General features: G+C 31.8%; 3 protein-coding genes and 1 long non-coding RNA gene across 4 annotated transcripts; 1 reads left to right on the top strand and 3 right to left on the bottom strand.

The window, feature by feature from the left end:
* Positions 1-2,261: 2,261 nt before the first annotated feature.
* On the bottom strand, positions 2,262-9,177 carry LOC123911702 (peptidyl serine alpha-galactosyltransferase-like). Its single transcript, XM_045963173.1, has 8 exons — positions 8,461-9,177; positions 7,112-7,282; positions 6,259-6,502; positions 5,934-6,134; positions 4,794-5,272; positions 4,040-4,204; positions 3,551-3,794; positions 2,262-3,431 (listed from the first exon to the last, which is right to left on the bottom strand). The coding sequence occupies exons 1-8, from the start codon at positions 8,751-8,753 to the stop codon at positions 2,718-2,720; spliced, it is 2,511 nt and encodes an 836-aa protein (XP_045819129.1). The 5' UTR covers positions 8,754-9,177; the 3' UTR covers positions 2,262-2,717.
* Positions 9,178-13,854: 4,677 nt separating this feature from the next.
* On the top strand, positions 13,855-21,431 carry LOC123909135 (F-box/FBD/LRR-repeat protein At3g14710-like). Its single transcript, XM_045959906.1, has 5 exons — positions 13,855-14,110; positions 17,009-17,320; positions 17,792-18,646; positions 18,866-19,021; positions 19,568-21,431. Exons 2-5 carry the CDS (start codon positions 17,021-17,023, stop codon positions 19,856-19,858), a joined length of 1,602 nt encoding a protein of 533 aa, XP_045815862.1. The 5' UTR covers positions 13,855-14,110; positions 17,009-17,020; the 3' UTR covers positions 19,859-21,431.
* LOC123909062 (probable transcription factor At1g61730) lies at positions 15,951-16,502 on the bottom strand. The gene has a single exon (XM_045959836.1). The coding sequence runs from the start codon at positions 16,500-16,502 to the stop codon at positions 15,951-15,953; it is 552 nt and encodes a 183-aa protein (XP_045815792.1).
* Positions 21,116-22,677, bottom strand: LOC123909136. The gene is made up of 2 exons (XR_006809831.1): positions 22,494-22,677; positions 21,116-21,560 (listed from the first exon to the last, which is right to left on the bottom strand). It is a non-coding gene; the product is annotated as an uncharacterized LOC123909136 (long non-coding RNA).
* Between the last annotated feature and the right edge of the window lie 424 nt (positions 22,678-23,101).

The following is a 23,101-nucleotide window of genomic DNA, read 5'->3' as shown; positions in this document are numbered from 1 at the left end:
TGCCTCGACATTAAAATATATATCACATAAATCCAAGTGAACATCAATTTAATTTATACATGATAAATTCTACTAATTCTGGACAATATATTAAATCATCAAAAGAATTTTGCCATCCACAACAAATAATTCACTTAACAAGAACTACATGCTTTAGTATACAATTTTTAGTTACAACATTCATTTTATATAATTCAAAATTAACCATGTTTATTCACATATTCCAAATTAAATAAATCAGTGATACTCAACATATTTTAAAAATAACACGTAAGCTCAAAATTTTTACATCAATATATTAGGCATGTATAATCTTTATAGATTTTAGTTTTCAACAAGGACAAGCCAAAATCTCTATATCAAACAGAACAAGGAGTCTTTCTTATATCTTTCACACTAATTTATAAACACAAAAATAATAGTAATAATTGAAACTTGTTCTCGGTTGTACCATATAAAAGGACATATACTTGTTTAAGCAAGTTGCATAATTTCACATTTTGAAGTTTGTACTATTCTCATGAAAATTTGTTCTATCACAGCAAAACAAGAAACAACTTTGAAATTATTATATCACTAAACATATTCAAAACGCGTTCATAATTCCAACATATAATTTCAAGAAAAAATTAAGTACTTGTATCCACCGATTTACAGCAGGCACAAATAGCACTCAAACACAAAACATGATTGGTAATTAAGACGAATAAATCATTCTTGAACAAAGAGAATTAAACAAGGTAGAATAGATAGAACCTGGATAAAGTGTACAAGGTACAATTTTTATAAACTGATTCACCATTTCTCTGTACAGTCAAATTCACCAAGTTGCTAGTACACCACTCACAATTTTTCAATTTTAATTATCGATCAAAATCTACAATTTTTCTTAGCAACGGTATAAACAAATCAAAGAATAGAATTAGTAACACAAGTAAACTTTTTAATAATAATTCTATGCCAAAGAAATACTCTTAAGATTGTTGGAAAAATATGACATAGAATTATTTCATTACAATAAATCAAAGAAATATTACAACAAATAAATATGATACATAATAAAATAAAATATAGAATGAGAAGAACTTATCGAATTTGACTGAGGCGTGCAAATGCACTGGGCTTAAGAGTATTTCGCCACCACAGGTAAGTTACCCGGTACAGTTGGTCTCATAGCTAATACTCTCCAGGATACAACAGTCACTTCTTGCTAGCACTGCACGTGAATTAACAAGGTCTCATAGAATTACTTTTGGATGCTCAAAGGAACTTAGTTATCATATATGTTGGTGAGTATGTTATATTATTCTTGTATATCCCTCTAAATACACGATCTTCCTACCATTTTATATATATCCCAATAGTGCAACGTACCCCTCCAAGTTTTATTGTTAATCAATCCTTTTAATTAGGTACCATGAAATGAAATTGAAGCACAATTAAAAGATGTTTAACGGCAACAATATGACCAAGGAACAATAAGTGCATCAAATGGTTAATAATAATTATATATAAATTAACTTTAAAATAATTTATAAGATAAATATCCAACAATAAAGCGACAAGCAAATATAGTTGCTCATGCGCTTGCTAAAGCGGCCGTTTCTTGGCCTAGTCGTTATATATTTGAGTTAACACCACTTTGTATTGAACAATTGCTTTATAATGAAATGCTATGATTTTATGTTTGTCAATATATATATAAGTATACACAAAATATCTCTCTCTCAATCTCTCTAAATACCTAAAATGATTTTTGAAATATGAGAAATGTTAAACGATGCGGTCAGAATAATAGTTAAGAAAAGAATATTTTCAATGCTTTAAAATTTAAAAAAATAATATTTTCTAACTTTTGTTTTTGTTTTCATTTTTGTTTCTTAACCATTGTCCCAAAAGACACTATTTAGCACGACACTATAAATATTATGAAAAGTTTAATATGGCAATATCGAACTTCCAAACTCCATTTTATTATAAAAAGTGGGTTTTTACATTCAGTGTTTAGAGAGGCATATATGATCTTTACAAATATTATATAATGAATAATATGTCATTAATAAAGAAAATTCCTTTTTGTTGTCACAAGCCAAAAAGTGAAATGAAAAGCGTACAATATTTTGCTTAAAACATTGAGGAAGAGTAAATTTATTTAATAATTAAAGTGACACTAAAGCTTCATATCTTGTTTCCGGGTTTGGACATGTAGCAGCATTAAAACTCTTAAGGAGAATTTGCCTCCCATTTGAATCCCACAAGACTCGAGGAATTAATCTCTGCAATTGTGCACAAAGGATACCCGATTTACATAATATCTTGAGGTTACACCAAATTGTTATCACTGACTTGCATATCATGGAAATGTACAATATTTAACCTACTAAGGAGCAAAATCCATGTTGAGTTTGAAGGGGTAGGTTTCAGCTTCTTGTTGTACATTGCTAAGACCTTATGATTTTTTGATACAAAATGTTACAAGCAATCTCAAATTAAAGAAAGAAAAAGAAAAAAAGAAGATATATTCCCTTTACAACTGTCTCAATCAACAAAATCCAACCTCAGAACTCAGAATGACTTGCTTTGTAGAATGATATCACACACACAGTCACTCAACAAACATGCTCTCTAATTCTAGCCGTGTGATCCTTGCATTGTAGTCGTAAAATTCAGACCAACTAGCTTTTCCGTCGTGAGAATGAAAAGGATAAGTGCATTGTTTATAAATCAACATCACGTCCGTGCCTGTCGCGTCCATTGCTTTCCATGAAACCTGACTGGAAGCTTCTTCTCCTTCTACTAGGGTGTTTCATCCTTGTTCGTCGTTTACTATGACCCGAGTACACTAGAAAAATAACAACTAAGAAACCGAATCCGGAAAACGCCCATAAGAATACCACCCAAAACCTTAAAGACTTCGGTATCTCATCTTTTTGAACGCTTGCCAATTCCTCTTTCTGAACACTTGACAATTCCTCTTTCTGAACACTTGCCAATTCTCCTGAATTGTTTGTTGCGACATGATTGGTTATTGAATCGATACTTGCATCGGTGTTGCCGATTTCTTTTGAAGTTCCTCTTTCTTCTGTATTCTCATCCCCTTTTGATATCAATATGGAATCAGCACTAGGACACTTTTTCTTATGATGAAGTTCCAGTGCTTGGTTAAGTGTCTTTGCACATTCTATACTGAGCATGTCTCGCCGTAAATTCTCCTGATTAGCTTGATCAAGTGTTGAGGAATCTGGCGGGTCAGGGAACTGGGACCAGCATCTGTTGACCATGTCAACCTCTCGCCAGTCTGCTTTGTCAAAGCTCCAGTTCCCAACACTGAATCGCAATCCATAATGAAAAACTCGATATTTGACGTTCAGTGCAGGAACATATCCTGGGTATATCAATATCTCACTGTTTATAGTATGCTTTAGTTTCAACTGCATCAAATCAATAACATCACAGGTTATAATAGAAATGATTTTTATTTTTTTTCATATTTAAAGATGTAAGAAATTACGTAGTATGCATCGTGATAAGAATGTAAATACAAAAATACCTCTGCCGCACCAAATGAGTAACCATACATCTCACTGATCCACCCTGATTCATATATGTCTCCGGTAATATTTCTTGCATAATGAGCTCTATCAGCTCGAACCTCCTCAGTTTTATGCAGCCATAGCATCGCGAATTTCCGGAGATCATCTATATGCATAATGATTACACCACCAACTTTGTCACAGGCCTCAGGATGGCTAGTATGTAATTTTGCAAGTTCGTTGTCACAGCCAATAAGGTAGCTGGCATGAAAAGATTATTAAAATAAAGATTAGTTATTGAATTGAAAATTAACCATAAATCATACATCAAATTAGAGACCTGTATGTTTGCAGATAGCATAAAATAGCAGCTTGTTCAAATTCCGCTGTGCAACAGTGATATAGAGCCGCTATAGGCGATATTTGACATTTTATACTAAATAGCGTAACGCGGAACAATAGTGATATGTTCTAATTTTGTCATGTTATAATGCTATAATGCTTACTCGTAAGGAGTTGAAACAGGATGGCCACGAGATGCTTTGAATTCCCACGGTGTGATTGGTCCTCTCATGATCATATCAGCATCAAGAATCACTATGTATTCAGCATCGACATTTACGTGATTAAGCCAATGAAGGACTGCAGCTGGTTTATTAATTGCTGGATACCTATAATGAAACAGAAGAACCGTCAATTTTCGAGATTTTTAAGAAAAGCATAAACTATTGTGTTTGTTTACCATTGTCAGATAACCGATTATCCCAAAAACTTAAGCTGTTAGGATAGAGTCATATCAATGGTTTTATATTATTTCTAACACGCCCCCTCACGCAAGAGCCCACTTGGGCTTGAAGCGTGGATAATACATAGGCCCACCTACCATATGCTTAAATTCCACTTTTTAATTAGAAAGTGAGGGGAGCGGGGATCGAATTCTAGACCACTTAGTCATAGAGGCTCTGATACCATCTTGAATGAAATGGTTGAATTGCTTGAAGGACTAAGCCCTCAGCCTGTTGTATTTATAATCAAAAGTATACAATCAAGATCCCCAAATTATAGGGATAATAGTAAGTGCTAACAACATAAAGATGTAAACAAAATATCACATAATAGTAATAAAGGAAACTAAATCAAGGCAATATCTCAACAACCATAATGAAAATAACTTTGTTTTTTAAAGTTTTCTTCTATCGAACATGATTTTTAAAAGAACCTACTTAAAAATTGAAACACTTCACTTCGTAAGACAATTACCAATCTCCTGTTAATGGATGTCGACTCATCGAGGGAACATAATGTGTAGGAGCCAGATCATTGCCTTTATACTTCCTTAAATCCTCATCATTGCAGCTGAGTAACCTCGTAATATTTCCAGGCTGTCCACTCAAACGAAAACTGTGCATAAGTCCTACAGTTTGCCAATCAAAGTATGTAGTGCATTCCGTGGAGAAGACTGTGTGGATTTTTGGATGCGCCTTTCTATCATCACGATCAACGGGTGCTTCTATGATTTCTTCGTCCATCATTTTTAAAGTAGCAGGAGTCACATATTTTGGTTTAGTTAGTTCAGCAAAAGATTTGCTTTTTAAAAAGCTCAAGTATTTTGACCATGCTGGCTTAGGACAACCATTTGCTCCATGCTGTAATAAAAGACCTTCATTTATAGTGTTTATGCACTCTATGCTTATAAATAGTCCTCGCCTTCGATTAGCATCAAGTTCCAACTGTAATACCTGCAATACAATGCTTTCAATATCAGCAAAACTTAGAAAATCTAGATGTCGTGTCTTTTTTTTTTTTACAGCAAGCTATATGTATGTGCAAATATCCAGTACATTTGGACAAAAATAAAGTTTAAAACACTGAGTATTATAAATGCAGATGCCATGGAACTATATGCTTAATTATAACAAATGGAGCTCTTGAAATATGGACTGGGCCTAACGCAACGTCTATAAAACTGGTTTGTAAGGTGGGGACTTCCCTCACTTATAAACGCAATTTCAAGCCTTATCTTTACTTAACACGACAGTCTTAATACACCCTCCCTTACGTCCAAGACAGGACATTACGAGTGTAACCCGAGTGGCCTGATAGCGGGTGGCCTAATGGATCTTTGGTAGGCTCTATTACGATCTTAGAATTTGTGTTGGGCCTTATCAATGCTACAAAACCGGCTTGTAAGGTGAGGACTTCCCCACTTATAACATCAATTTCAGACCTTATATTTATCCAATGTGGAACTCTTGACAAGAATTAGCGCATTACAAATGCATATTTTTGTATAACATGTGACTTTCTTCTCCTACAAGACTAACAGACCATGTGGAAAAAAGCATTTCTTTTCTAAAACAATACACAAGTTTCCTGCTACAAGTATATTGGCGTCCATACCTCTTTCGGATAAGGAGGCTCTGGAAAGAGCCGGTTACATTCATATACAATTCCGTCGTCATGGTGAGCCAGTTTATTAAATGACCAATTCCCTACACTAAATGGAAGCCCGTAGTGAAGAAGAACCGGCTCAATTCCCTCTCGAGGAACATAACCTGGGTAGAGCATCAAGTTATCATTGATCTTGTGCCGAAGTCCTATCTGTAAACATGAAAGGCGAACACAAAGGAGGAGGACAGAAAGAAGAAGAAAACACACAACGATTAGTGAAAGCTTAATAGTCAATCACAACAATGAATGTCATAATTTACGGTATTTTACTCACTTCTGCAGCACCGAAAGAGTATCCATACATCTCACTGATCCACCCTTTCCCATATATGTCTCCAGTTATGTTTGTTGCCCAGTGTTCCTTATCTTCTCGTACTTCTTCTGTTTTAGAAAGCCACAAGGGGGCGAATCGTCGCAGGTCACTGATATGAAAGGCCAAAAGCCCGCCAACTTTGTCACACAGATCTGGATGTTTCGTGTGCAGTTTAGCCAAAATATTGTCGCAACCTTTTAAGTACCTAGACAAAAAAAGTTGGTACATAACAAGTTTCAATCATGAACCAGAAAATGAAAAGCCAACCATAAAATACTAGATAAATATATGTACTACATGAGATTTAATCTAGTTTCATAACTTCAAATTAAAGATCTTCGAGTTTGTATTTAACAAAACCCTATTCTCTGATTCCGAAAGGCTTAAGCCTCCAACTTTTTTCTATATTGCTAAAGTTTGCTAATTGCCAATGTAAGTTGTACTAATCGATTAACATCCTTCAAAATTTATCTGCAACATTGGTGTTTGGATTGTCTTAGTTGAAATCATCTACTGTCATAAACGCTTGTAAGACTGGTTGGAGGAGCTTATGGAAACAGCTTTTGACATGTCCATAAGTTGTTTTCAGCTTATTTCCATAAGCTCTCAAGGATAGTTTATGAAAAAAAATTATAGCTTATATGTAAAGAGTTTGACTTTTTTATCTTTTGGTATAGAAATAACTCATACATAAGCACTTATATGATAACCGTCTATGCTATTAGTGCTTAAATAAGTTGTTTATAACATGGCCTATTTTGCTGAATATCACTATTAGGAGTCTTCAAGAAACAAGTAAGAAATTAATGAATACCCATAATATGCTGCAACAGGTCTTCCTTTCTCTGCACCAAGTTCCCAAGGTAAAATTGGGCCACGGATGATCATGTCCGCATCTAGAATGAGAACCCAATCAACATTTTTTGCTTCCTTACTATGTTTGAGCCAGTGTACAACCCCGGCAGGTTTGTTTATTGCAGGGTACCTACATAGATAACAGAAAAATTATTTCCCATTTTATCTTAGGAAAATGATTTTGCATTATATATACAACTCTTTGGATCCAAGCATATTGTTTGTTAACAGGACATGTTAAAACTCAAAGGACTCAAAAAGCTGACAACCACTTACACGATGACAAAATACTGACATAAATAACTTCAATATGAAGCAAGAGCAGCAAAAATGGTGATAAATTTATTCTTCTTGTCAACCTCAAAATTCTCAAGTACTCAGAGAAGTAGACGACATAGAAATCAGCATGCAAAAATTATCGCAATCAACAATATTGTTGTTGAGAAGGAAAAGCAATGAGACATATAATGGAATATTTGTTTCTGAATCACTCATAGGAGAATATTACATATACAGAAGAGTCATAATTTAAAAACAAGGATTCATAGTTACATTATTTATCGTAATTACATAAAATCAGCACATAATTTCCCTATTTATATTATATTTAACAATTGAACACACAAATCTAGAATAGCAAACACTGATGGTTGTTCATCACCGCCGCAGAAACCCAACATTTGCACATATAGTTTCAAGAAATAACAAACACTAATCCCCAAGCATGCCTAAGAAGAACACACAAAAAGAACACATCAAGCAAACTTCAAAAATATACCAAAAACCAACTTTTTCTTGGATAAGCAAATGTGTGCGGGTTATGTTAGTTTCGAGAGTTTGAACCATGAATCTGCTGGTTAGTACTCCTTCGGTGTCCCTCGGCTCACCAACCAAGCTGCCTACTAGGGACAACAAACATAAAGTCAACCATATTAATATCACTTCACATTTAACCACACAAACCAATCTACCAAAGTCAACCATATTAACATCACTTCACAAAAATTAACCACACAAACCAATCTACATTTCACAATCCAAATTCAATAACATTTCCAAAAATTAAAATTAAAAAGTTCCCTTTCAACACTAACAACAATAAATTATCAATATTAGAATCAACATCTATCGAGCACCGACACAGACATAGACACCAGACACGACACTAACACCAAAGCACATATAATTCAACAAAATAAAAGTGATCGAGTGTAACTACTAATTTCACTTCTCGAACAGCAGACACACTTTCAATCTGAAATATCAGTACTACTACTACATAGATCATCATAAGTATCAGTATGTTACCAATCACCAGTTCTAGGATGTCTACTCATAGAAGGAACCTCAAAAGTTGGTGCCAAATGCATCCCTTTATAATTCTTCTTCTCTTCATCAGTACAACTAAGAAGCCTTGTAATTGGACCAGGTTGTTTAGCTTTTCTATAACTATTCATCAAACCAACCGTTTGCCAATCAAAGTAATTCTGACATTCAACAGAAAACAGTGTGTGTACCTTCCATGAAACCTTCTTTGCCCCTTTTGTAATATCAATGTTACCCATCATCATTAACAACATCAAAATCAAAACTTTCTTCATTGTAGTTTGATTTTAAGGTGAGATATGAAATGGGTATCGCTTCAAAGATCGGAATTTTGGTTCTTTATCTTTGATCTACATCTCCATGCATAAGAGCATGTTGTTTTGTTAAGTCAAAATTTGGGGGTTTTGTAAGATATAATTAATTAATAAATAGCATGAGATGTGAAGAGAGGTGATGGAGGTTTATTGTGTTAAATTAAAATTAATAAATAAAAAAAATAGAATAATTAATGAATATGGTGTTCAACTGTTCATAAATCATAACTAATAATTGTGCGTAAAAAAAAAAAAAAAAAAAACTAATAACTGTAATTATTTTGATCTGAATTTGGAAACTGGGAGTGTAGTTGGTAATGGTAGCCTCGCAGGCAGAAAAAGTGTCGTGCAAATTTTAATGTTTTTGCTAAAATGAAAGAGTTTCATAAGTTTATCAATTTTATGAAATTTATTGTTAGATTAAAGTTTTTAATCATATAAATTATCCATACAAATGATTTTATGAATTTTTTTTTATAACAAAAACAATAATATTCATTCATTCAAATTGGTATATATTATATCAATCAAAATCATTACATATTTAAAATCACTAAAAAATTAAAAAGGATGAATCTGCGAACAAATGCACAACATCCAAGTTAATAGCATAAAACAGCTTTATCTTTAAGCCTCCAATTAATATGACGAAATACAAGTGTCCGGAATAGCCATGCCTCTGGATCTGCAACGTTGAAGATGCTAGGGTCATTGAATTTGTATTGGATCTGGATCGAAGCAAATCTGCAAATCTGAACAAAATAAACACCGTACAAAGATGAGACTCAAAACAAACATCGTACCAAGACGGGACTCAAAACAACAACGGACAAATAAATCACAAACATGAAAAACACAACACAAACTCAAGAATATGTGAAAATCACTTATTTAAGTAAAAACGTAATTAAAAAAGATCAAGAGGGATGATTTTGGATCTCTAATGGATGAACAAGAAGAAGAAACAAATTTTATGAATTTTTATTGAATATCGTTAATTTTGGTGGATCACAATAACATATCAAATGATTTTCAATTTTTTTAAAAAATTATATGGATGATTTATATAATATAGACTTTCAATCTAACGGTAGATTTTATAAAACTCGTATTCATTATAGGGTTATTGATAAACGGTTCACCACTTAAGATACTTGTGCATGTTAGTCTTCACCTAAATTTCAACCTTTTGAAATTTGGCATGGATTTTAAAGTTCTTTTGCACTACTAGTATTTGACTCACTAAACCGCTTAATTTAGTTCAGAGGTCAGTTGTGACGTTAAGTGGTTTCAGCTCCCTCCCGATCGCAGTTGTGAGAGATCTAACTGTAATTCTCACTACCAAATTCAACGTCAAATTACGACCAACGATCTAAATTAAATTTAACTTTAATGGTTCTTATAAAATTTTAAGTGTTGAATTCATTTTTTAAGTTTGTATTGTATAATGATATATTTTTGGATTAAATATACAAAAAGTCCCTACACTACGGATCATTTAAGTTTTAGTCCCTGCATTTTAAAAAACTTTCATTTTACCACTGCACTTTTATTTTATTTACAAAATAGTCTCTAAGCTAAATTTTTTGATATGATGTGTCATAAATTTTGACAAAATAAAATTTAGATTCCATTCATGAAGGCTTTGGTGATGATGATGTGTCCTTGAGCTGACTTATAAAAATAGTCCATTCATCAAGGCCACATGTAAAAATTTATGACACATCATTCACAAAAGTCGACTTAGGGACTATTTTTAAAATAAAATTAAAATGTAGTAACAAAATTGAAAGTTTTTAAAATACAGGAATTAAAACTCAAATGATCAGTAAGTATAGAAACATTTTGCATATTTAAGCCTATATTTTTTTAGGTTTAATTGTACTTTTGATCTTTTATTTTTATTTTAGGTTTTAAGTTGGTCCCTTATCTTTTAAAAGTTTCAAGTTGGTTCCTTATCTTTTCTGCAGGTTTTATGTTGGTCACTCACGTCAATTTTTCACTATTACCGTTAAATTTGGACACCTGGCAAACAAAAACCACACTTGAAAAGATGACATGTGTCCAAATTTAACGATAATAGTGAAAAATTTGACGAGAGTGACCAACTTGAAACTTACAGTTGCAGAAAAGATAAGGGACCAACTTAAAACTTTTAAAAAATAAGGGACTAACTTAAAACCTAAAATAAAATAAGGAGAATGTTAACTTGTGCCCTTAAGGCACATGTTAAGGAAGCAAAAATAGAAGTTATTAAATGCTAATTTGTGCATTTTGACTTTTGAAGCATTAAATTTCTTGTATCATTAAATGTTGAATTTCTATTTTGGTATATCTTAACATGTGCCTTAACAAGACCCATAAAATAAAATAAGAAACTATAAAAGTATAATTAAGCCTATTTATTAGCCGGGGTGGGGGATGGGAGTAGGAGAAAAATAGTGAGGGTATAAGGCATATTTTTTAGCAAACAAAACTTTTTTTTTTGACAGGAAGCAAACAAAAACTTATGTTATGTTATTAGCAATAGATCGTTTAATATAATGTTGGAGAAATATAATTTAGTTAGTAGCTCCACGAATATTTCCTCGGTTAAAAAGCTGCACACAGTGTTTTAAAATTATACATTTTTTACTGGTAAATTGTCAAATACCCAACTACAATTTTAAAATTAGTCAAATAGCCCATGAAATTTGGAAATAGGTAAATACCTCATTGAAATTTTAAAATGTCAATCAAATTGCCCCCTGGCGTGGACTCTGACTGGTAGTGCCAGGGGGCAATTTGATTGACTTTTTAAAATTTCAGGGGGTATTTGTCTATTTCCAAATTTCATGGGGTATTTGACGAATTTTAAAATTTCAGGGGAGTATTTGACAATTTACTCATTTTTTTAGATTTAAAATGTGAAATAATCACTAAATTATTAGAGAAAAAAATTGTTTAATACTCCCTCCGTCTTATTTTATAAGACCTATTTTGACTAAAAGCACTATTTATATTTCATGTTTTGACCGTATTTTTCTAAAAATATATAAATGTAAATATATGATCTATACGATATAAGCTTTCAATCCAACAGTGGATTTTGTAAAAAAATTATCCGTTAAAGCGTTATTGAGCGGTGTAACATTACTCAAATGTTACACCGGTGTAATTTGATCCCTCCCCTATATATATATATAACCAAATAAAGGGCATGTTTATTTTAGAAAAACATGGATTTTTTCTTTGTATTTTTGAAAATAGATTTTCTAGTTTTTCAAAATATTACAAGTTTATTTTATATTCATTTTTTCTAAATTTAAACACTAATTTTGACATGATATAACATATACACACATTATTGAAGATAAAAACATAGTCAAAATCAAATTTTTTAAAAAAATTGTATTTCAAAAATAATTTTTATGAAAATCTATTTGAAATAGCTTCAAAATTAAATGATTTTTCGAAATTTTGATATTCAAAAAATGTTTCAATAAAATGATCAAATACCTAAAATAACATTTTAAAAATAACTATTAAAATCAAATTTTCACTTGAAACTTTTATAAAAAATATTTTACACAAATTTTTTAACACCATAAGAATCCACTAGTCCCACACTCGTGCGATGCACAGGTGTTATGCGATATTTTATATTATAATGTTAAATTCACTTCTTTCAATCACTTTCCCAATAACATCTTAAAAAATTAAAATAGAGACATATTATTTAAATTAAAATATCAATCAATATATGAGATTTAAATTAAAACGAAAGCTAATAATCATTACCAACTATTTTTTCTTCTTCAGTTGAATTCAAAATATCTTGGAATGACATAAAATAAAAATGGTTCAATGGAATGTGTGGAGCATCGATCTTGGTAAATATAGTAGTAAACATGCAATTCAGCTTATACTTATGTGATGTAATTTTGTACTTATCACTTCCTCCAACCAATATATTTTCAACCTTATATGTTGATCCTTCTTCAATGATTTTTTTTTTATCTTTGACACCAAACACTTTCCCACGGTAGCAAGAATCTTATTGCACTGAATGATAAAAGTAAAAAAAGGGAAAAAAAATCAATATAAAAAAAACATCAATAGAGATTTTGTGAAAATGTGAAAAGTATATTAAGATAGTTCATCACCTTTTCATCAACAAACAACATATTCATAGATGTAACCTCAGTTGGTTTGTATTTGTCTATTACATTTCACACATGAACTATTCGAACTTTCAACTTTAGATTTGCTTTTTCAGCTACTATAACGGACACAGGAGTGTAGATAGGAGCCATGATTTGAAAGAGTGATTTTTTATTTATTTTTAACTAAGAACTAAACTCAATAGAAATGTACGCATGGATAAAGAAGTAACTGCCATGTTATTTATATATATATATATACCTATATAGATATCTAGAAGTAACTGCTATGCTATTTATATATACCTATATAGATCTCTAGGACTCAGGAGTCAAGTAATAAGAGCAAAATAATAATGTCTTCAAGGCTTCAATACCATTTTGTAACCGAAGAATTTAAATAGGTTCGTGGAAATTTTAATTGATATAATTTCTTTTGTAAGATTCTAGAATATGAGCTAGTTTCATGAGTAAAAAATTACCATTGCTGATTTTTTTTCCCGAAAGATCCTATAGCAACCGAATGAAATAGTCTCATAGTCTTCTTTGTTTTGAATTTTATTTTGTAACTGAAATGAATCAGCTAAATTCAATTTAATAAAAACTAATCCATTATAGTATACAGAGTAATAGAAAGACAATGCTAACAAAAAATTGTTTTATAACAAACATGAATTTATCATGGTATATATGAAGAGTAGATAGAGATGAATATATAAAAAAAAATAAAAATAGAGATGATAATGATATAATATAAGGAAATGATATGGCAATATTGAGTGATATAATTGTATGTGAGTAGCTGACGTGGATTAGGGTTGAGATGAGTAATAAGAGAACTATCTAAAATTTATATATATATATATAGATTTTAAAAAGATCTATAACAACCAAAAAGTCAACCAAATTCAATTTTTTTTAATGATTCTAATTGAACCCTATAAACATAATAGAAATTTTGTATTATTTCATAACCTAAACCCTAAACCTTGATAGTCTCACTCCCACAGTTCCAACTCGCCGCCCACCACATCGCCGCCGCCCGCCGCTTAAGTCAGTGATCGTACTTTATGGCTTCATCATGGTCACAATGATTGGATTTCACAAAGGCCTTACCTCAACTAATGTGCGCCGCTCAACACTCCATTTTCACCGTCTTCAATTTTACCACCATTGGTAATATCTTGCATCTCTTTCAATTCTCATATTCACTCATCTTCTATGTTCCATAGAGTTTCTAACTTTATCACCGTTGTGGGGATTATTTATACTCTGTGAGGTTTTGCTTATAATCTGTTTATGTTTCAATCATCAGAAACTTTTAGTTTGATTCAAATAAATTATATTCATTTTGCCAACAATAGATTGGTCCAAAGTGGTAAGAAAGTTGGGCCCTTAAGCTAGAGGTCAGGGGTTCGATTCCTAACTCTTGCTTGTGGAGAAAATTGGGTCGGGAAGGGAGAATTCAAACTTCGTACCTATAAGTCTATAACATAGCAAGCGAAAACAAAAGAAATCCTTTTAAAAATTGGGAAACAATTTCATAAATATGCAGTTAAAACATTATTATAAGAAGAAAAAAAAGTTGTATTTTTACATTAGGTTCTGTTTGGATAAACAACTTAATTAAGTGCTTATATATAAGCTATTTATATATTAAAAAAAAAGTCGAACTGGTTTCTGCGCTTTTGCAGGGACTACAAGAAGAAGGGAGGTAAAAATTTGTTTTCTAATCAGATATTGAAGTTTGTCTATATATAGAGAAGTGTGTTGTAGCGATTTCTGCATTCTACATGTTTTCAATTCTGCTGCTTTTTTATTGCTTCTTTCTGTTTCTGCATAATCAATGTGTTAATTTCAGCATAATCGCTTCTGTATTTCAGCATAATCGCCTCTGTTGACTAAAATTAACAAATTACACTAAGCATCTAATCAAAATCAATTCACAGCATGTAGATGTATGTTCAGATTTTTAAAAAAAGTTAGGAAGAAGAAAGAAAGTTAGGAAGAGTCTCAAAACTTAGGAAGAAGAAAGAAACTGTTTCCGTCGGCTGGTGGTTCTGATGACAAGAAGAATGATTGCATGGAGGAGGAAGCATCAAAGAAGAGTGGTGGAAGAGTCTTCAGCGAAAAAGACGATCTTGTTATTCTGAATGGTCTTGTTGATTTTCTTTCCAAAACTGGAAAGGATCCTTTGAAGCATGCAGCTGATTTTCACTATTTCATGCAGGAGGAGAAATCGTTTCGTTCAGATTTGAGTAACATGCAAATTAAGCGAAAAGTTGAAACTTTAAAAGACAAGTTTGAAAAAAGCCAGATTTTCACTAAACCACATGATAAAAAAAGCTTTTTAACTGTTCAATAAGATTATTTGGAGAAATAATTATGAGAATGAAGCTGGAGAAGAAAATCGAATGGATGTGGAAGGTAGTGTTGCTTATATTTTGAATGAAATTTTTAGATTTGATTGTGATATCGCTTTGAGTAAGGATGATGCGAAAAAGGGATTGGAATCGATAGACGAATCATTGAGGGCAGAAATGGAAGAAAAGTGGAGGAAGCTTCGTATGGATGAGATGAACCTTGTTGTGACTCGGGCACAGTACGCTAAGGATCGGGCCAGGTTGGTCTTGTAGGAACTCGAGAAATCGACCCATTAGGATCATGTATCTTTCTTAGGTATAGTTTTTTGGTTCATCTGTTACTTATTTTGGATCATTTTGAGGCTATCTTATGGTCGTTTGGTTTAACAACTGTGGTTAAGTATAATTTGGTGGTTAATCAGTTACTGATTTTGAGATGAATTTGGTGGTTTAACAATTGTTGTTAACCCAAAAATGACCATAAGATAGACCCAAAATCAGTAACTGATTAACCACCAAATTATACTTAACCACAGTTGTTAAACCAAACGACCATAAGATAGCCTCAAAATGATCCAAAATAAGTAACAGATGAACCAAAAAACTATACCTAAGAAAGATACATGATCCTAATGGGTCGATTTCTCGAGTTCCTACAAGACCAACCTGGCCCGATCCTTAGCGTACTGTGCCCGAGTCACAACAAGGTTCATCTCATCCATACGAAGCTTCCTCCACTTTTCTTCCATTTCTGCCCTCAATGATTCGTCTATCGATTCCAATCCCTTTTTCGCATCATCCTTACTCAAAGCGATATCACCGTCAAATCTAAAAATTTCATTCAAAATATAAGCAACACTACCTTCCACATCCATTCGATTTTCTTCTCCAGCTTCATTCTCATCATTATTTCTCCAAATAATCTTATTGAACAGTTTAAAAGCTTTTTTATCATGTGGTTTAGTGAAAATCTGACTTTTTTCAAACTTGTCTTTTAAAGTTCGAACTTTTCGCTTAATTTGCATGTTACTCAAATCTGAACGAAAGGATTTTTCCTCCTGCATGAAATAGTGAAAATCAGCTGCATGCTTCAAAGGATCCTTTCCAGTTTTGGAAAGGAAATCAGCAAGACCACTCAGAATAACAAGATCGTCTTTTTCGCTGAAGACTCTTCCACCACTCTTTTTTGATGCTTCCTCCTCCATGCAATCATTCTTCTTGTCATCAGAGCCACCAGCAGCGGCGGAAACAATTTCTTTCTTCTTCCTAAGTTTTGAGACTCTTCCATTAAAAAAATTGTATTTCAAAAATGATTTTTATGAAAATCTATTTGGAATAGCTTCAAAATTAAATGATTTTTTGAAATTTTGATATCCAAAAAATGTTTCAATAAAATGATCAAATACCTAAAATAACATTTTAAGAAGTGTGTTGTAGCGATTTCTTTTCTAATCAGATATTGAAGTTTGTCTATATATAAAGAAGTGTGTTGTAGCAATTTCTGCATGCTGCATGTTTTCAATTCTGCTGCTTTTTTATTGCTTCTTTCTGTTTCTGCATAATCACTGTGTTAATTTCAGCATAATCGCTTCTGTATTTCAGCATAATCGCTTCTGTATTTCTGCTTCTTTCTGTTTCTGCATAATCACTGTGTTAATTTCAGCATAATCGCCTCTGTTGTATTCATTCATATTATTGTGTTTAAAATTAGACCAAGGAAAACATGAGCACCCGTTCCCGTAAGACGAGAAAGAAAAAGAGTGGTACTGAAATGGAAAATGTAGTTGAAGAAGACATGTTCTACAGTAAGCTATCTGAACCACATCTTATAAGTCATATTCTGTCTTTTCTGCCAACAAGAGATGCAGTTAGGACCTCTGTTTTGTCAAAGAAATGGTTAGATAACTGGACATTCATCACCAAGTTAGACTTCGATGATGGTCTCTACCACGACTCCTATGGTCTTCGAATCTGCACTCACTGCAAATCTAGGGTTCACCATGATTTCTATGTCTCAAATAAGGTCACTTTTCTGTTCATCTCTTATTTTATGCTAAACTTGTTTTTTAATATTATTATCGACAAAATGTTGTCTATTAGTAAATTATTTAATGATTATGTTAGTTTTTGTGAAGTAAATGAGCATTTTAATCTTGTCAAGTAATTTAGTCATTTAAATATATAAAATAGCAAACTAGTCTCTTAAATTAAAAAATGTAAATCAATTTAGTTTCTGCTACTAAAGTATTTTCTTTAGTACAGAACCATTGAAAGTTCTATTGCATATTGACTTGAATAAAGTCTTGCAAACATCAAGACCAACATAGAACGTTTAAAACTGTGGTGTAAATTTGAAAGAAAAAAAAATCGTAAAATTGAGATACTGAATTGACCAACTCTTACAAAAAGGACTAAACTGCTCATTTACTTGTTTTTTGTTTGTCGCCTGCATGAGACTCAGTTGATCGTAAACTAACATAAACTGTGATTTTAGGTGGGCTCTGATGATTTGACTTTGTGTGGGAGTTGTTCTAATTCAGAAGATGCACTTTACAATGGTGGAAACAGTTTGAGCTTTTCAGATTTAACGAAAGTGAAGGCTATTGGCGTGACTTATAAGCAGAGCTTTGTAAAATTTGTGTACCATGCACTTCTTTTTACTAAGAATAATAATAGTTCAATTTCAAGCATGTTGGAAAGGTTTTCTTTGGTGATCAATAACCATTATGATGTCGATCATCTCAATATATGGATCTCTTGCATCTTGAACAGGAGAGTGAAAAATCTAAAGATCCATTCATCTGTTCATAACCTACCATTTTCTGCTAGTACATCCAAATCTCTTTTAAATTCCACACAGCTGGAAGAATTGGAATTGGTGCTTAGTAGTTTCACCACCATTAATGTACCTTCCAACTCCGTTCATTTTGGTCACCTAAAACATCTCAAGTTGTCTGGTATCGATTTTACCATTGATCATTCCTGTGATTATCTTACACTTAGATTACCAGTTCTCAAAAAGTTTGAGATCAGTAACTGCGAATGGTCAAGTAGAAAGGATGTTTTCGTAGATGCTTCTCTACTTGAAAATATTTCTATACAACAAGACCTTAGTGAGCTACAAGGCAAATCCATCAAATTTAATGCTTTGTATCTCAAAGAATTCAATTATTGTGGTTATGGTATATCACAACAAATTAACCTGTCAGGTTGCAGTTTTATGCCTTATGCTTCTGTTAAGATCATCCTAAAACAGTGTGAGAACAACATTTCAGAGACAAGATGTTTCTATTTTCAACTTTTCCAACATTTCCATCAAATGAAGTGTATCAAATTGGAAGGGTTGGAGGTAAACATATTTTTTAACTTTTTCTAACACTAAATATGTAATATGTCAAATATCTATACTTAACTTGTTATTGATTTTAGTCAGTACACATATAAGTATGTTGATATCATTTATTTCTCATTAAATACGTGTTCCAAAATTTTGTCATGTATATTCATAAGTTTGATATATATATCTTCTGTTGCAAGCAATACATATCATTTTCTTTATGTGATGCAGTTCCTTACACAAACAAAAGAAGATGTTTATCCTGTATCTGCTCTACCTGTATTTGCAAATTTGAGTCATATGGAGCTTGGTGTAGTTACTATTGAAGTTATTTTCAGCCTACTTCAAAACTCACCGGTTCTCAAGACACTAGTTCTAGCTCTCAAGGTTAGTATTTACTAATTATTATTGAGAAATGCTAAGAAGAAACTCTGTAACACACTCTATTGAACACTCTCTCTATTATTAGTCCACGTCAGCATATCACCACTTTTTGAAACACACTTAACCGGAAACCGGCTTCACGTGTTTAACACTCATAATTTTTTGGTGATAAATTTCAGAAAGAAAGACAAATATTCAATTTATGGTTTTGCCAGAGTCAGTGGACAAATGTTTTGCATTGTTTAATATCATAGGTGATATGACATTCTTATGAATTCACAGTATTTGAAAACATCATCGAGTATGCCGGTTTCCATTTAAATGGTTTCTAAAAAGTGGTAACGTGGACCAATGATTGAGGGAGTGTTCAAAAGTGTGTGTTAGAGAGTTTGTCCCTAGCATTTCTCATTGTTATTTAATTAATAAATTAAAGTAATAACTCAACTGAAGTTGCATATTTATACCAACTCTTATAGTCTTAATTTTTAGTTGTTCTGACTACTTATATGCTTTAACGAGTTTTTTTTAACTTTGATGATTAATGATCAGGAAACACCAAAATTTGCCAAAGAGCTTCTGAATTTTGCTGTTGTGCCCGATTGTTTGACATCTGCTCTCCAGATTGTGAACTTCGAAAAGGTTAAAGGCGATGAGCAAGAGCTATTTTTAGCTGAATTTCTTTTGAAAAATGGCAAGATGTTGGAGAGGATGAGTTTCTCCCTCAGTAATCAAAAGCTGGCAAAAGCTAAGGCTATGAAAGAATTTAAGGAGAAACTTCACTCGTTTAAGAAAGGTCATTCTTTTGGTTATTTAGAATTTTCATGTGATTCGGTTACATAAGGTAGTGGTACATGTCCACGATCTTCTGATGGTTCTTTTGAGGATTCTTCTTCTTCTTCTGAGGATTCTTCTGATGATTCTTCTGAGGATTCTTCTGATGATGATGATGATTTTTCTGATGATGATTGACCAAGAAAAATCTTTGGGGTTTGGGGGTCCGGTATTATTAGCTGTGCTAAAACCGGAACCTCCTCTTCTTCTTCTTAGTATTTATATAGAAATGTTAACTCTGAATATTTTATTATCAATCACAATTATTATAAATTTATGAGCTAATAAATAAAATGGTTTCAAAATCACTCATCAAAATTTAAGATAGTATATGATCCGAGGTGAGACGAAGCACATTCAAGAACTGAAATTGGACATTACCATTCTTTGCTAATATTGTAAGCACGTCCACAAAATTCGTTAATGATGCCACAAGAATTTCTGCACTGCTTCTATTACTTCAAAGTGCCTAAATGAAACCAATTCAAAGGGAGAGAAAAAGTTAATCAGCTAAGACTATACATCTAAAATGCAGGTTAACCTTCTAACTGTGAATGACAGCTGTCAATTCCCTACAGCTGGCATGTCAGGTGTCATAACTAACTCTTGTAAGAGTTCTATCTACGGTAATTACTCCGCGCTCACTATTATATGTGATGATTACATGTTTAACTGAACTAATCTAGTTACATAAGAGTATGATACTTCCTTTAAGAATACTGATATGTGTCTACCATCTTATAGGTAATCACTACTCTTATATCACATTTAAAATGCCACATTCATATACCTTTCTAGTTGTTTAAGCAGTCCTAATTTAAATGAGCACAAATTTGTTATCAGGATGTGAATCAGGGGATTGGATAAATTTAATTAGCTTAGCACCCTAGATAAATTTAGTGTTAATAAAGCTTGAATTTGAATAGTGTAAAAAAAGAAAAACCAAAAGCAAGAATGAAACATAACAACGTTAGCCACAATTATAGGAGTGGTAATGTTTAATGCGTAATTTAAGCATGGTTACAACCGTAGTTAAATTATTTTTCTTAAATCATTTTCCATAAGCCACTCTAAAAATTACCGTGGTAAATTTTATTAACCACGGTCTATGCCACTTTTAACTACGGTTCGGACCGTGGCTAAATGGGGCTTTTTTTAGTGTATATTAATTTCTTGAAAAATGCATAAAAACCTATACAATAGCTATATGGGTAAAGTTTCGTACTGGTGATATTATAAATTAATCTAAAAAAACAATAATATAGATGAAGAGAAACAAAATAGTATGTTATTCACCAATATAATTAAGTTACCTTTTTTTTTTTTTAACATTAAAACTTTATTAGCAAACCTCAATCCATGGTAAGATATACCAAGGGAGGAAAAGAAGATATACCACAAAGGCTAGAAACTACCACATAAAGTTACCTTACAATAATACATATATAGTATACATCATCATCCACTAATAATATTTATAACAAGTGCAAAATAAATCATAAAAAAACAACTGGGTAGATATTATTTTATTTTTTGACGTAACGTTTACTGCATCTTTGGAAATCGCATTATATCACAGCCACAAAGGTGCTGATTATCAAAAAAAAAAAAAAACAGAAACAAAGGTTTCGAAGATTGCAATATGCAATACTCGGAGGCCTACACCAAAACTCTCGACAATCCTCATGCTTTTTTCAGCTCATAGGTTCAACTGTGATATATCAAATAAACATTGAAAAAATGTTATCAACAATTTTTAATAATTCCTTTCAAAAAGAGGAGCATTAAGGAAAGTTATCAACAATTTTTTAATAATTCCTTTAAGAATAAATTTAACACGTTAAGTAAGTTTGTAATTACTAATTCTTAAAAAGATTTAGTAAAAAAAAAAAAGTTTGTAATCCTCGTAAATATTTCAAAATTTGTTTTTAGTTCTTGTAAAGATTTTCTTTTAGTTTCTCAAATATTTTTCTGTGATAACATTTGGTCTCTATTATATTGGTTTATAATATTATAAGAATTTTATCTATAAATTTATTTTAATATAAGATGAATTAAATATGAATTTTAAAGCGTAAAAAATATTCATTTTATATTTAATTCATCTTTTGCTAAAATAAATTAAATTTTGTAAATATATTTTTATAAAGGACCGGACTAAACATGAAAGAAAAAAAATTTAAAATTTCTAATAATATACACGAGTCGATTTAAAAGTAGAGACCAAAAATCGAGACAAAAAATACTTTTTTTTTTGTTTATAACCCTCTGGTTCATAGGGGAAAAAGACCCTAATAGTCCAGAGTTCGGCCGCGAGGTAAGTAAAACGTGGCCAATAAATTTTTCCACCCAAGAATCTAACCCGAGTTCTCCCGAAATCCGTCATTTTTGGTGAAGCCCGTTAACCACTTAAGCCCAATAACTTGATTTGACAAGAAATATTTGATTATCAATACTTATTAATATTTTATTTACAAAATAAAAATAAAATTTTAGATATATGGATAAAAACTTATTTAACCCTATAAATTAGTATAAAAATATAACACCATATAATAAATTTAAAATAGATACTACCGGTACCCAACAATACTCTTAGGTACCGGTGTTCACCAAATTTAAAGCATTGATAAAAATTACTTACCGCCGTTTGTTATAGAAATAAATAGGGAAAAATAGATAATCATAGCACAAATAAATATCTTAACTTTAGCCATATTTTTTCTTTTATGAATCTACAATTAGAAATGTTTGATCACTTTTTTTTTTTTTGTAGACAAATGTTTGATCACTTTATAGTGTGCAAAAAACACCATGCTTTATTAAGAAGAAACCTATCTTAAAATCATAATTATTAATAAATATTTTTTAGATTCATCTTTTTGACTCTTTAGGATATTTAATTAATCACTTGACCTTTCATTATATTATTTTTTATCCCTTCATAATAGACAAGGGAAAATCTAAATATAAAATTAATAAGGTTGATTGATGACAAAAATATGACCTTTTGTTGAGTAATTGATAGTGGCTGTGCAAGTAATAAAGTAGTAAGTTATCATCTCTACAGGGATTGTGCCAAAGCTAACAGTTTCGGTTAGGAATTAGGATAGTTTTGCTTTCGCTTTGTTTGTTTGAAAAAGGTTTTGAGACAAAGTTAGATAGTTAAGTGCTTTCGAATCCCTCCCCTATTTCTGCTTGGTATTTGACGCTATATCTTCTTAGTATTGAAGCATTATCTGGAGATTAATT

This window comes from Trifolium pratense, linkage group LG2 (genome assembly GCF_020283565.1).
Source record: "Trifolium pratense cultivar HEN17-A07 linkage group LG2, ARS_RC_1.1, whole genome shotgun sequence".
Taxonomy (NCBI): domain Eukaryota; kingdom Viridiplantae; phylum Streptophyta; class Magnoliopsida; order Fabales; family Fabaceae; genus Trifolium; species Trifolium pratense.
Note: the sequence above shows the minus strand (reverse complement) of the source record. Positions and strands in the feature narration are given on the sequence as shown.

Coding starts and splice junctions, on each gene's coding strand:
- LOC123911702 (XM_045963173.1), bottom strand. CDS start 8,753: ATGAAGAAAGTTTTGATTTTGATGTTGTTAATGATGATGGGTAACATT. Junction 6,135..6,258: donor ACTCTTTCGGTGCTGCAGAA/GTGAGTAAAATA, acceptor TCATGTTTACAG/ATAGGACTTCGGCACAAGAT. Junction 3,795..4,039: donor CCTGTTTCAACTCCTTACGA/GTAAGCATTATA, acceptor TTTTCATGCCAG/CTACCTTATTGGCTGTGACA.
- LOC123909062 (XM_045959836.1), bottom strand. CDS start 16,502: ATGGAGGAGGAAGCATCAAAAAAGAGTGGTGGAAGAGTCTTCAGCGAA.
- LOC123909135 (XM_045959906.1), top strand. CDS start 17,021: ATGAGCACCCGTTCCCGTAAGACGAGAAAGAAAAAGAGTGGTACTGAA. Junction 17,321..17,791: donor ATTTCTATGTCTCAAATAAG/GTCACTTTTCTG, acceptor CTGTGATTTTAG/GTGGGCTCTGATGATTTGAC. Junction 18,647..18,865: donor TCAAATTGGAAGGGTTGGAG/GTAAACATATTT, acceptor TATGTGATGCAG/TTCCTTACACAAACAAAAGA.